The 16,066-nt window shown below is 35.3% G+C and overlaps 1 protein-coding gene across 3 annotated transcripts in view; it reads left to right on the top strand.

Annotated features, from left to right (window-relative positions):
- Sol1 overlaps positions 1 to 16,066 on the top strand; it is a 129,236-nt gene that overhangs the window by 73,892 nt on the left and 39,278 nt on the right. For 2 of the 3 annotated variants that reach the window (XM_066396517.1, XM_066396509.1), the window contains one exon: positions 5,651 to 5,831. In XM_066396517.1, the coding sequence (XP_066252614.1) occupies positions 5,651 to 5,831 (181 nt within the window). Of the gene's footprint in view, positions 1 to 5,650; positions 5,832 to 7,302; positions 7,446 to 16,066 lie in introns of those variants that run through there. The other variant, XM_066396525.1, reaches the window with a different exon arrangement.

The raw sequence follows: 16,066 nt of genomic DNA, 5'->3' as shown, positions 1-16,066 counted from the left end.
GCAGGGTTTTTAATTTTTCAGCCTGCTGCTCCACCCAATGGGAAATATAAAAGTAAATTTAATTCTCTTGAATTTGGTTATTCAACTATACCTTGAAGTTAAGAAACTCGTACATGAATCCAAGCCATACCAGCGGTTCGCATAATTGATAATAAACGCTAATTGGATACTTGATTAATTGATTTATAGGGGGCGCGTTTGCCAAGGCGTAACTAATTACATGCTTCCACAATTACTGGTTTTGAGCACTCCTTCAGCCTTCAAGTTGCACTGAGGGTAACCCGATAATGACGCCGCTAGTTGCGAAGTCGGAAACTTCGACAAGTGCATTAATTTCTATTATCGCGCCTGATTGGAAGTCGAGGATTCCAGGTGTGTTGCTTCCTTTAGAGTTCATCTCACTATTAAAATATCACTGGGCTTCGTCTACTCATCACTTTGTAGCCCGGCATTAACAACACAATTAAGCTACTCTCCCTAACTAATTATCAAAGGGATGGAGAATACAAATATTTACCGAATTCGCAGCGATGTTTCCAAAGCTTCGCAAACAACTAAGCCTTTGCCGCGGGTTTATCAAGGCCTCATTGGGGCCAAAACTTTGATCTCTGTTATTGTTTTACGGATTACCAATAAGCAAATTATGAACTTCCCAACAATCCACTTTTAAGTTCCGTGCACCTGGTCAAATTATCGATGGAAAAACCCGTATATGTTAATGGGGCGGTTAATGGGGAGTGAAATTAAGTGACTGCAAGGTGTTTCTTGACAGAACGGTGAAGCGTACCTCCGCATGATTTTCGCCTTTCCGTGGCTCCATCTCTTATGTGATTTCGGAATTATCGCCAATCTACGCATTGTTTCTTGACACAATGGCGATTCAAATGTTTTCCTGCAAAATAATGAAGTGAATTTAACGTGTCATAAAAACATTTCATAAATAATGAAATTGTGAAATTCAACAAAATTTCATTTTTGCGACGTTCTGAAACAATTAAATTGTTTACTGTTCAAACAATTCGGCTTTAACAAAATAAATTGATCCAACGAGAAACGATATTATTATAATCTGCAACGAATTAATTCGATTTATGGAAATGAATAATAACGACGATAATGATGCTATTTATGCATTTTCTGTGAGAGATAAATGAAATTATCTATTCCGTCGCACCTAATGGCCATTAATTAAATGTCTCCCCGAATACATGGAAAACCATTAAAACTGGATACGTTTGGAATTCATTGATGATGTGCGGTACCTATTGCCATTTTCCAGTTCATTTCCATTTAGAGTCTGCAAACGCATTTTCAAAAACTGTAATAGAATTATTCGCGAGAAAATCCCAATTTTCAAATGATACGATTTCAAAACTAATATTCGCAGAATTTAATTTGAAAAGACAGGAGTTTCCAGTTTGCAAATGCCAGGTTGACAAGTTTTAAAAAAGTTATCTCCGCAAGGCATCGAATATCTCGAAAACCGACGTAAATATAATAGATATAGAATTATACACTAGAAAATTGTCTGACTAAAATAGTACAATTTGGGTACATTAAAGTGCGTGAGGATGAGTTTCTAGTCTCTAAATGCTGGAGAACATGCTGCGAACCATTTGTCTTCATAACGCTTCAAATATTTCAAAAACCGAAAGAGATATATGTATCATTAAGCATCAGAATATTGCTCTTTTAATATAGTATAATTTGAAAACACTGAAATATATAGGGTCTCCTGTTAAAAAAATTTAAAAAAAACGGAGTTTCCAGCTGCCAGATGCGAGATAACTTGTTCTGCAAAATTCGTCTTCATTAGAGCTGGAATATCTCGAAAATGAAATGAGACAGATATAAAATTATACGCTAGGAAATTGTTTTCTTAAAATAGAACAACTTCAAAATACTTAAATATATAGTGTGTTGAATTTGAAAAAAATTAACTTTCTGGTCTCAAAATGTCGCAGAATTTGCGTTGAACCATTTATTTTCATAAATTATGTATCTACAAAACTCGAAGACATGAACTACGTGTCCATGATTAAATTGACCGTTGAGAGTAACACAATTTGACGATATTAATAAGAACACATAATACAAAGAGATTCATAAAGAGCTTTATTTTATGTATTAATAAAACTGCTTCCTATCGTAATAGCACCACACAAATAATCTGTGGTATACAAAGGAATTTCTGGAGATCCCAAAGGGAAGAAGAGGCCTGAAGCTATATTTACCACTCAGTAAATACGAGCAGGAAATGACACTTTTATCCAGAAAATAAACTTGTCTTCCAACGACGAAATAATAAAATATAAACGGCCTGTATGGCCGTGATAAAGGGAAGCTCATTTATAAAGCGAAAGCTCACTTTTTAGGGGAAATAAGGGCTTAATGTCTGCACCCTTCAAGAGTATCATTTTGAGTGATTTAGTTTAGAATGTGTGAGATTTAATGAGCAATTCTCCTCATATTGATACGAGCTTTATCTATGCCTCTGAGGGTTTCAAGTTAGTAGAGAAAAGTTTACAACAGAGGGTGTTCTCAACTTATTAACAACTTATAATGGCAACACCCTAGAGCTTTCATAATATGTTATAATAAATCTTCATACTACAACGTCTTCTGCAGGGATGGCTGGTACCAGAAACTTTCGGCCAAAGTTTCGGAACTGTAAAAAAGGGAAAGTTGTGTGAATTTAAAATTTTAATTAACCCAGGAAAGATCTATCGTATTCCTTTTTAATCTCTTCCGTCTCCTTTTTTTACGTTTTAGCCACTACGCGCTTTGGAACCGGAAGTAACGAGATACTTCGGCTTATCTTTAAAGTGGATAGCGCCATTAAAATTTATTATTTTAGGATTCCGGAACAAGTTTATTTTGCAGATAAAACTGCAGTTTTAAACGGAAAAGACATGAAGGTCGCGATATCCGAGGAAACTTACCTTTTAACCGAGCGGTTACGTGTAATTCCCGACATTTGACCTTTTTAAATTAAGAGGACCCCTCACATTAATGCAATTTAGAAAGTTAAAAGCTTTGAGGAAATTTACATTTGAAATTAAAAAGTCCGCTCTAAAAACGAGTCTATGGCGTACATACACAATTTTCATCTGATAAAAAATATTGCCTTCATTTTGTTTGCTCTTTGCGCAAATGGAGAGAATGGCAGTAGCCAGGGCTTTATGCACGAAAATTGCCGCAAAATTGGTAGATTTATGGGTTATAAATCAACGGTGAGTTTTGGGGAATTTGTCCGCGTCAATTAGCCATTTTGATAACCCCCAATAATCAAAAGTTTGGGAAAAATACTCCAGTACAGTCTTCAATTACTATGACCCCATAGATGCTATAACTCCGCACAAGTACTACAGGCGCCACACTGTCAAGAATCCTCATGAAGAGTCAAAATTAATAAAATTTTCTTTTTATAAGTAAACCATTTTAATGGTTACCATCCTATGGGCCAGATAAGCGTAATTACTGTCTCGTTCCTCATTTCACCGGAGTTGCGGTCAATTAAAAAGGATATAACGTCAGGATGAAAGTAAAATGGAAAGATCGTTTTAAGCGTAATTAAAATTTGAGAAGATAACGAGCCTGGAAATTCACGAGACCATATAATTTGCCGGTAAAGCAGGATCGATTCCGATTCTGATTTAATGACTGGAGGTAGGTATAATATTAGAAATGAACGCCTGGGGCAGGTTAAAGTTAAGAACCAATTAATTCAAATGTTTACTATTTCAACAAATTTTAATTAATTTTTACTAAGTTTTCCTTAACTTAGGCAGAAATGGAAAAAATTAGTTCGAGCTCTGCACGAATTGAAAGCAAGATTTGTTTTCAAACCAAAGAGAAAATCAATTGGACGGTTTCTACCTCACGTTACGTAAACAAAGCCAAATTTTCCCCCATTTTTTCCACCTCTCACTGAATGAAATAATGAAGCGGCTCGTTTTGTTGTGTATTTCTCCAATAACAAAGGACAGCTTATAGTTTCTGTGTATCCATCAAATAAGCCATAATCAATACGGGTTTATGATGAGAAAGCTTTGTGGGAGGAATCAACTCGGGAACTGGTCTCCTCCCGTATTATCTATGGTGCCAAACATTGAATCAAATTGCTATTGTTAAGATTTAGTTGGATTCCTCCAATACTTGCTTAGATTTACATCAGAGAATCCATTGTTTTTATTATAAAAATTCTTCTGGAAAGTCAAATGTATCTCTTTAAAATTCGACCGACCTGTAATTTCCTGCTTTAACACTATATTTTCCCCAGTGGCAGACTGCATGTTAGTGTCGCACAATACAAATTTAATAATAGGTCAGGAAAACGGCACACGTAGAAAGAACGAACACGAACCGTATTTACTGTTTTATTCTAAAGGGTAAATGAGATGATAGGGCACGTTTTTAATTTTCTTAAACAGGACACAACCGTACCCTCTTCCATATCAAATACCAAAGATCCCAGTAATTTAGAGCTTTATTGACATAGTGGTGAAGTAATTTGTGACTGGCATGTGTCAATTGTCTGCTCAACTGGCCCTTTAATACATCAAGATTCTTGACGACAAAATCGTGAATGACATTCTTCAGATTTTAGAGATATAAAATCGCCGAACAATTTCAAACTAAAAAACAAAGTTTGCATTTTCTGCCTCATTTTTCAAAGAGTAAGAAATTTAAAAAATCAAAAAAAGTTTCAAATCTCTCTAATTTTTAAAATTTATTTTACGTCATACTTCGATAAATGATATAACACTCTTTTTCCTCCATTTAAAAATTAAAATTTCAGACATCATTACCTCAAAAACTATTAAGATAGGTATATGTTTCCCAGGAAATGCATGAAATAATCCATGGAATACAAAGATAACATAATACTATGGGTGTATCGTTTGAAAAATTCAAGTTTGGTAAGTCGTACGTTTATGAGCCATCCTATTTCCTGGAACAATTTTCTGATGTATAATTTTAACTTAGTGGGCATTTGGGGACCGGAGATGGAAATGAGACACCCTATATACTTTAAGGTCGGCAAGTTGCATTATTTTAAAGGTGTTATTTTTTTAAGTTTTCGATTATTTATGAAGGCAAATGTGTCGACCAAAATAGGTTCCCCGCACTTAGTGATTTTCGTAATATCAAATTTTTACTATTATATAGTAATTAATAGTCACCATATTATCAAGAAATAGGATTAGATAATGATTAACAAGCAAAGAACTAGTAATTTGGCAGTAGGCGACGAATTATAAATGTAAGACATCGATTGAGCAATTCAACCAAGATCTTACTAATAGATGAGAATTCATCTCCGATATGCCTCTGATATTTCAACGCCTACCTAGTTAATTTATTTAATGACCACCCTTCGCTAAAGAAAACCTCTAGTGCGGGTTGAAGTAAGTATCAGTAGTATGCCTATGAGGATAAACTCATCTGTTTGGTGGTAAACAGTAAATTGTTTAATCAACGTCTTGCATTTACGTATGCCCTAGATTAGTGAAAATAGGGGTAGGGTCATTTATGAGTTTGTGGATTAAGTTTCTAAGAAAGACAAATGAAAACACCATATTGTCAGGAATTAATTTTAAAAATTGGCAGGAGCTTCACTTTAAACAGCATTTTTGCTTTTTTCCAGGTTGTCAATGCCTAGTATTTTCATCCACTTACGGCAAGGAAAAGGGAATCTTTAAGAGTCCCGATTACCCGACACCCTACTCCCCAAACATCGATTGCCTTTTATACAGCTTTGTTGCGGGTTCCGAAGAAATTGTCGAGATTACCTTTCAGGACTTCAATCTGCACCGAGAAAAACCTGGGTAAGACTGCTTTGTTAATATACTTCCATTAATTTTTTAGAAACAAAGTTTGTCTTTGTATTCTTCAAAGGTTATTGTTGTGCTGTTGTAGGACGTCGCATTAGCGTTCGCTCTAAAAGCAGGTACGGGAGTATAAATATAGGTATCAAGCATTTTTCATGCGCTTTTAAGGGCTGACAGACTCACGCATTGTATGATGGTAAAGGAAACAATCAGCGGCTATACATCAGCCCCTGATTCGCACTTTTCCGCGAGGCAAAAGCGTGACACGAATCCCGAAGCGTTCATACATTTTGAAAAGGAAATGAAAAGCTTATATTTGGGACTTTTATTCAGGCCTTATTTGTATCTCTTGGAGCTCCACGTGTCTCCAAATATAAATTTGAAAATTATCTAGGAACAGCATCACAAATCAAAATTATCAGAGCAAGCTGTTACTGCTCAATTTGTATGCGATGAATATGGTTCTCGGCTGTCGTCCTTCTTCTGCCATCGGCCACATTCGACTTGTCACGAAGATTATATTTAAAAAAATTGCCTCAATTTTTCCAGGGAGTTAATAAAATAAATCACCGAAATGGCACGCAAATGTGCCATGATTCCATATGTTCCAGCCGATATTGAAACCTCTTCGTCAACGCGAATCATTAGCGAGACTCGATTTGGACTAAAATCTCTATTTCATGTTCCGAGCTGTTTTATATTCATCTTTTGTACTTTTTTAAGTACTCAAAATTAAAGCAGCAGGTTCCGCTGCAAAGGCAACTTGAAACTGAATTTAACGAAATTGGATTAGACTTTTTGAAAAAACTGCAAAATAATTTGTATAAAGGAAGATAAGAAATTGCATTTTAGATTAAAGCCTTTTAAGTTCCAACGATCCAAACAGGCGGAGCAGAGGCCTTGAGATAGAAACGATTCTTGGATATACTTTTTAATCTCCGGATTTATTTGCTTGCAACGGGATGATGAATGTTTTAAGTCTCATTTCATTCAAGCTTAGTCTACAATTTCATTACGCATCACGAAGAAACGCTGGGAAATCGTAAAGTATAATAGTAATTGAGAAGGTGCAGATATTTCTTGACATAATGGCGAATAGTTTATTTTTTAAAGATTATTAGTCTCCTGCTAGATGGCGCCCTAATTAAAACACGACTATAGAATGTACGAGCCTAAGCACTATTCGCGTGTAGAAATTGTAGACAATATATAAAATAAATTTCGAGCTTTCCATTAACTTTAACAGCGTGACAGCCGCCATATTTCAACGTTTATTCATCTATTTGGCCACAAAAATCAGCATTTCGCTACAAACGTCGCATACCCGCAATTCCCAAAACTGAAATAAAGATGTTTATTTTCCTTCCCTTAAGCCCACTCTTTCCGATCGGCAACAGTAAAATCACTATCGGCATCATTCCGAGAAATTTTATTGCGGCTCAGCTATCAAACGCTGACAATTGGGTTTCCATCTCGCTCTCGGATATGCCACTGACGTTTTTAGAGTCGGATTTAAAGGCATAAACTTGTTTCGTATGTCTCATGTATCATTTGCGATGGTTTTAAGTTTTGGAGCTCCTGTATATGGAAGTTTCCGGTGAAGATAAGGGAGTAAGTAATGAATCCATATTTCATTCTGCTGCTGAAATATGAGGGGAAGTTTTAAATTTGTCCATTATTTACTGCGAAGCTTATAAATCAATGCTTAACGAGGCTTATTTAGTCAATAGACCCGCCAATGATTAAATTATAGCTCAACTTTGCAGCCTTTTCGGCCAGTTGATGTTGTCAAGGAACAAATGGGAGATTAATAGTATCCAAACTTTGTAATACAATTAGATTAAAACGGGAAATCACGACGAAATAATACAGATTAATGGAGTTAAATTACGATTTTGGATCATGTCAGTTGAAACCGGTTCCGGCGCAGTAATTCTATAACGAAGCCAGCTGCCGGATTAAAATTTAATGTCGTTGATGCCTCTATCCAACGCTACATATTTAATCAGCGTTTTAACAGGCAAAGGACTGAAATTGTTAATACATTACAGTGTGGTGGTCCGATATGTATCACCGGCCAAACTTCTTAATTATAATACATTTGAAAAACTTTTCTCGTCTTTCATACCGAAGCTAAAGCAATTCTCTCGAAGGTATTGAAGAGATATTAATTGCAACAAAAAGCACATTTTGGTACGGCTATAAATATCTGTCCCCTTGAAATTTGACGAATAGTATCATCAACTCGGGACACGAGAGGTTTATGGAGGTGAAGCTATTCCTGAATTATTCATAAGCTGGAGCGGATCCCGCGGATATATTCCTTGCTGACAATAGACAATGCAAAATTCCAGGATAAGTCAGCACATTAGTGTTGCCTTTAGGTATTTCTGCCAATCCAAGCTTTTTCCACTTTAGACTCTAATTTAAAATTAATTTATAATCCCCCTCGAGGAGGAGGTATTTGAAAGGGTTCATTTCTCAGTGTCACATTTTTAGTGGGAAAAATGGTCCTTTAATTAAAACGCTTCTCTGTTTCACCAAAAACGGAATTTGAGTGCTTTTCCAAGTACCACAACTAAAAAAATAATTGCTCACTTAATTGTATTTCCATGTCTGGGTCAAAAATAGGTCAGTCATAAACAGTTGGGATAAGTTTTGCCTGATTGTTTGCTGATTCCCGCCATCTTTCACATCCGGTACATTGTAAATAACTCCCAGCGGTGCAGTAAGGGCTCTATTGGCACCGCTACACCTAATGGCCTAACGGTTTTTATGGTTACTTTACAATCTAGAAGAGGATTTATTTGAATCCCGACCATGATGAGACCCAAATTCACGAGAAAAAAGTACGGATATCAATGAACAGGTGCCTCAAAATTATTATATTATATGGGACAATTTTCATGCAAGTTTAATGAACACACGCACAGGGTTAATGGAATTCTAACGGGGAGAAACATATATAAAGTCCAACTAGCAAAGTAATTAGACACCTTAATTTCGGTTGGAGATGTTGGTAAAGCCCTAATTTAGTTAATGCTTGTCTTTTCGCGCTCGGACGTGGAATGGCGTCACAGGCCAGTTAATTCGACTTAACTGAGGAAGTTCAGGCAGGCATATATCAGATGTTTGCGTTAAACTCTGCCATATAATTCTACTTGAAAGTTTCAAAATTTTTTCAAAAAAGTGTGTAGAAAATTCAAAATCAACAACAGAATTCCTAGGGATTTATTGTTGAGGGAAATGTGAAAAAAACCCAAAAAATATATTTTGAGAAAAAATCTTGATACATTGGCGAACGAAGATATTCTATTCGGAAACTTACGCAAACACTGTAAAATTACTAACGAAGGCATTTCGCCCTATCTATTTTCGTCATTTTATGATAAGGAGAGAAGAATTTGGAAGGTCTTCTGCGCGTAAGCATTGACATGGAAAACAGTGGGCCAAAATTCCGCGAAGCCAGTCTTACGAAGACGTTATTCAAATTAAAGGAAAACGTTAAGATTTCCCCAACTACTTAAATAATTAACCCATATCGCCCCATGCAATAGAGATTTCCTCGCACTGCATGACATAGCCTAACATCAAAATGGCTTTTATCGATTCTCTACGGGGGGATATCGAAAAGTACATGAAGGCGTAATTCTAAATCTGTATTCTCGTAAATGCTCTTTGAAGATTAATGAAAAATCGGAATCAACGAAGAACATTATTAAAGGTAAATCTAACTTATGGAAGGGCTAAAGCAAGTTTTAAGGATGTTTTAGGGGGGTTTAAAGTCAACCCCATAGCAAAACCTGCACAGAAATTTAGATCGGTATATGATAGGCAATCAGACATAAACGAATTGCTTATTATCTAAATATTTTTTAATTTTAATATTAAAATGCGTGCTCTTTTATTTAAAATTTATAAGTTATTGGTAACGTTGGAAACGCGGGAGAGCCAATAGTCTGACACTATGGGAAATTTATGGTGGTTGTTCAAGCAGCCACGTATTCGTTATTACCTTAAACAAGCTGCGTCCATCATGGTCGCGTTATTAAATAAGGAAGTTTTACATTAAACTTTTTACGGCAGGTAAAGTTTTTCATGGCCATTAATTTCATCCTCCTTTATCTAGAACTTTTACAAGTATCCAGGGGAGTAACGGAATGCTCGACATCCTGAATTTCCTTTGATAAACTCCCGGGGAAACATTGGAAACTTTTATGAGTTTATGGGAGAGACTTATTAAGTCCTTATGTTAATGCATGAGGGAGTTTTTATTTTGATACGACTAAATTTTTAGATTATACATACTTGTAAAAATATTTGTTGGAATAACGGCAAACAAGGAATCGTGATAATTTTGGAGCCCCAAGTAAAAAAATCAAATAGGGCACCAATTAGAGCAGGGCAGTACTTGATACTATTTTTACAGAGTGTTTCCAAAAATGTGGGCAATATCCCAAAAATGAAAAGTTCTTGTCAAAAGGATGTGCTTATGCTTATACATTTTTTTCCAAAAACTTATCCTTACGGAAATACAGATCTTCAAAATTTGATAGCAAAAAAGGTATTTTTTAAATTTAATGATGAAACTTAATGAATTTTGGGTCACTCCTGCATCATATAAAATAGGATAATAAGATAGGACCTAACACTTTCTTCTACATCTTCAGAGAGGCGAAGGGGAGGCTACTCTCTACTCCTTTATTCCTAAACTTTTAAGGTCTTAGGTTGTTATTATATACCCTTATGTGGTTTATTATTTTTCTGGTGTACCTAAAAAAAGGTACTCTTAGTTGATGTACATAAACCGAACCGTTTTCCAAAAAGAACACATTTTGTCAAATTTATTTTTTATAAAAGTAATGGAATTTTGCCTGTATTTTTTACCCTATCAACTAGATACCAAAATAAACAACATTTTTGTGTTAAAATTGTTATCCAAAAAAATTATTACTTTGAAATAAATCCATTCAATTTCATCAACTGGAAGAATTAGAAACTACTATATCTGTTAGCAAATTTTGAATAGCTATATATACAGTAGTGGTCAAAATTATAGCAACTTTTTAGAATTTCAAATAATTTAGACTTAACGGCCTAAATTCAAAATAGGTTTTGAAAATATGATTCTACAATGACTGTTGGTGATAGAAGTATATAACAATAAAACAATAATAATTTGTATACAAAAATAAAAAAATATATTCATTGCGACCTGGACAAAAATATAGCAACTTTTCCAAAATAATTATAAAGAGTAATAAAACTTCAACACATTACAAAAGAATTGTTCAATAATTAATATTTTGTATAATACCCTCGCTGCTGAATAACTTCTGCACATCTTCGTGGCATTGAATTTATTAAATTGTTGATGTAATTGTTATCAATACTCTTCCAGGCTTCTTGAAGTGCCTGAAATAAATCCTGTAAATTGGAATATGTATTATTCCGAATTTTATTATCTACATATTCCCACAAATTTTCTATGGGATTGAGATCGGGAGATTGCGATGGCCAAGCAAGAACTTCTATCCTTTCCTCTTTAAACCATTCTGAAACAAGTTTCGATTTATGTTTGGGGTCATTATCTTGTTGGAAAATGCTTCTTAGTGGTATGGTTTCTTCAAGATATGGTTGTAAATGATTCCTGAGGATATCTCGGTACATGAACCGATCCATGCGACCTTCTATTTTGTGAAGCGAACCCATACCAAAACCAGAGAAACAACCCCAAACCATAATCGAACTTCCGCCTTACGGTTGGTAAAACAAACTTATTTTGCAACTTTGCGTCTTTGGGTCGTCTAACGTATGATGGGCCATCACTTTTAAATAAGTTAAATTTGGACTCATCGCTGAAAACTACCAATTTCCACTGTTCAGATGTCCAGTGTTGGTAATTCTACGCAAACTGAAGTCGGGCTTTCACGTTCTTCTTAGACAGCAATGGTTTTTTCGCTGGTCGCCTACCAAATAATCCATTTTCCACTAATCTTCTTCTTATGGTCTTGGAACTGATATGAGCTAAGCCCGTTTCCTCTAAATGTGATTTTATATGAGTGGAGGATAGAAATGGATTTTTTTGACACATTCTAATTATCCATTTATCAGTTCTTTTTGTAGTTTTCCTTGTGCGTCCTGAATTTTTTGCAGCTGCTTCACTTCCTGTTTGTCTGAATTTGTAAATAATTCGAGATACAATTGACTTATGCACACCCAAACTCTTTACAATTTCGCTTTGCCGTTCGCCAATTTTATACCGCTCAATGATAATTTTCCTGATCTCTAATGAGATTGTTTTACCTCGACCCATAATGAAAATCGTCGATTTAATTTAGAATATAAAACCTCTTTAAGCACACAAGTCTGTAAATGAAGTGAAATTTTCAAATTCCAAGTTGCTATATTTTTGTCCGGTATTGAAAAAATATGTTTTGATAGTTTCTTATAGGAATTGTTAATATTTTATTTGGATGCATTTTAAACATCAACGGTTGTGGAAGATAAATAATATAAAAACGTATATTGGGTTTAGCCGAATAGATACATTTTATTTAAAATTTTTAAAAGTTGCTATAATTATGACCACTACTGTACGTAGGGATAAGTTTTTGGAAAAAGCTTTATAAGCATAAGTACAATTTTTTGGTAAGAATTTTTCATTTCCGGGATATTGTCCACATTTTTGGAAACACCCCGTAAATACGGGCAGTTGAGATTAATCGTGGCAGTGGTAATGGCCATACTGGTTGTTGCTAGTATGGTCAGAATCTAATATTTTTAGCTTTACTCAAATGATATGTTCTGGCGATTACCTCACATCCTTTCGATATTTATATCATACGAAAAATCAATACGTAATTAATAAATTGTTTTTTAAAGAATATCTGCCCTTTCTAAAACCACACCACACCGTTGCAATAGGGCAAACAACGCCATTTTTTCACTCAAGCCATGGCCCTTCAATTCGTCTAAAAAGCAATGTAAAGGAACTCTAAAATGATTTAACTATATTTGAGAGCTATGTATTTCATCCGTTCTTGTGTTATTAGTAATTTTCAAAACGCACACAATTTCAAAATTGATCAGGCAACCGATTCATAACTGCTAGCTTTCAAGCTAAAAACACTCCGCGAAGCAAGACATTTTTAACTTCTGATCTCCCTCCTTCGTCTCTAGCTCATGGTGCTCTTTAACTACCTTCTTTAATCTGAATTAAACTGCTTCTAAATAAGCCCTAAGTAGATGCCTTTATGATCTCGTCATACGTTTCCTACTGTTATATTGCCGTGTTACTTGGAGTCATCATTGTGACAAATTTGGTTTCCCCTGAAAAGAGGTCTCTAGAGTGTTAAAACGGATGACCCAACAGAATCTGATATGACCGTCTAAAAATATGAAAATACTTGGAGCTTTGATGTTGATGGAGTGACTATCTAGTAAATACATGTATATTTTATATCTTAAACCTAATTCCTCCTAACGTACAATGTTTTCTCCAGTTATGCTTGAAGTAAGGCTGAAAACGCAAAATTTGGCGCTGCATTTCGTACCGAGGTTGTGAAGACAACGACAGTGCCCAAGAAAAACTATCATATAATAGAAATAAACTCCTACAGCAGACTTAATTTTTGAAATATATTATTTTATAGATTAACGGCAAATGGCGACTTTGAATTCAAGTTACCGCAAAGATAACCGTATCATGTTTAATATTGTTTGTTTTACGTCCAAGTTTGAGAAAACATCAAGCCTAGAAAGTCGTGGAAGGGTCGCATCCTACTGGAAAACTGACTCAAAAGCGAAGCAATATTCTCCCTGTGTTGTTTATCCAGATTTGAACAGAGTTTTCCCACAAATATTTAAATAAAAGGCAAAATATGTAGATCGGACTCTCGAATTGACTCTCTATATGCCATGACCACAAATTCATATGTAAAAATATGTCAAAACTGGCTTGTTTTCATTCTACAGAGTATCAAAGCCATTTTTTTAATGCTCTCACAGTTTTCGCTTTGCAGGCTTAAAATTACTCTCAGGAGCAGTTTTATCAAATCGATTCTTTGTAACAATGCCGATACCTTGAATATTTTTATGAATTTTGATGCTTTCAACTATTTCACGTCAAAAGGGGTTCAGCAAAAGTACTCGTATCTCCAACGATTTTCCAGATGTTTTTATATAACGTGCTTTCTTGCTGTACCCTGTCTATAACCCAAAAAAATTAAATCTAATGGGTTTAAGTCGGGACTTTGCGGGGGCCACAGATGCATTACCCCGACTGATCCATCAATGTAGAAAATTTATATTCAAGCGCTCCTTTTAATGCATGGAGTTCTGTTCATTACATCCTGCTCAACTGTTCAGAAAAGTTCAACTGGTCCCAAAACTCCACACCACACATTAATTGAAAGTTCATATTGAAAGTAACAAGCCCCATATTCATTTATGCCAAGATTCCTAAGATCGTTAAATACTTTCTAATCCATAAAGTATTTTCTTGGCGGCTTTTGGTGTTTTATATTTAAATACGTTTCAACAAGTATTTTTGATGGGTACAAAGTTTACAGCGATCTGACATGAAGTTTAGAATATAGACAATTAAAAGAACATCTTGAAATTCGACTCTGAAACACAACTAGAACAATGCAATGGGTCTTCTAGCGGTATATCCGGGGCGTTACAGTTCACTTTAACACAAAGACAGCAGCCAAGTCAAACAGGATCTCGTTGTCTCTTGCACGTTTCCAAATTAATTTGATCCAGAGCCCTGCGAACAGTGTTTAGCGGATATTGGGGCCCGAGCAATTTGTGTTTGGATTTGAATATCGTTAAAAGACGACTATCGGCTTCGGACTTTGTGTATGTTACAATATTCCTGGAGGAGTTTCCGAGACGCAATATGAAAGTGTACTGCCTAATACCTCTAAAAGATCCTGGATCTTTAGGGATAAGGGTGAATCCTGGAAAAGTTATTAGTTTTCCAAACTCGTTGCACAATTCATATTGAGTAAGTTCTAATAACTTTTCCTTTGTGCACAAAGTTTCGAAATGCTGTGAGAAAAAAAGGAGTTTTAATGTCCATTGTCAATTGACAGATCTTGAACCCTGGGGGTGTCTCGCAAGAGCCATTATCTAGTGAATTTTGTGTAGAGGGAATAAACGACGTCATCAGACCCCCAGAAGTTTTCGATCCATTCTCTTTTAACTGATGAGGTTCGCTTGGGAAAAACCCATTCGTTTCAGACCTTTTGCTTGTTAAAACGAACGTAACTTCCCCTATTAGATGTCATAAGGTAACAGCGCATTTGAGACTTTCCCGTTGTTTTCTTTGGCTACAAATTATAACTGAGAATATTATCTCGTTTTTGATATAGGTAAAACGCTTTCTTCTCTCATAATGACTAAGCCCATAATCCGGTATGAAGCATGGGCAGCTACACAGCAGCAGCACTCACCGCAATTCCGGACTGCAAGTAAAAATTTATAAGGAGGGTGTGGATTTCCTTTGAAATCTCCCTTTATTGCACTTTTTCTTTCTTTAAATTCGGTTTCATAGTTTTAGGGCTTTAAAAGCAAAGCGGGTTTCGAGGAGCACTTTTCAGTACTTCGGCCTTATTTACGGACTTTATTAAGCTGCTTTCCCTTCTTTTATGGATGTAAGGGAAACTCTCGTTGTCTTTAAGGAATCCAAGGAAGTCGTCCTGAGTAGGGATAATGGTAGTTCGCTTTTAGTTTAGGACTATGACTAGATTTCCTGTGTTTTTAAGGTAAACCGAGCAACGGAACACAAAACCGTTTTATTCGTTAAATCCCATCCGCTGTAAACGCACCCAAATGAGGTCAGCGATAAATTCGAAGTTAATCAGAGATGTCGCCACTTTTCGTTTGATTTGATTTGAATACAGTGGTGGCAAATCGCGGTGAATGGGCCAAAAGCGATTATTGCCACAATATAGGTTCATTTAGACATAAAATACTTCACGTTTTGGGTGGGTAATTAAGAAACGAACTTAGTGTCGTGCTCATAAATTAATGGTTGTTTTTTCAAATAATTTTTTAATATTTATCGCGTCGCCGTTTTGTAATTTCAGAAAATTAATGATATAGCATAAAAATTCTAAAGGTGTTCGCTCATAAAATATGAATAGAAAATAGGATATGGCAATAATTACTGCAAACATTAGTTTTCCATTAATTTAACAGCGACGAATTTTATAGAAAAATAG

Source organism: Euwallacea similis, chromosome 1 (assembly GCF_039881205.1).
Source record: "Euwallacea similis isolate ESF13 chromosome 1, ESF131.1, whole genome shotgun sequence".
NCBI lineage: Eukaryota > Metazoa > Arthropoda > Insecta > Coleoptera > Curculionidae > Euwallacea > Euwallacea similis.
This window is presented reverse-complemented; position numbering and strand designations above follow the sequence as displayed.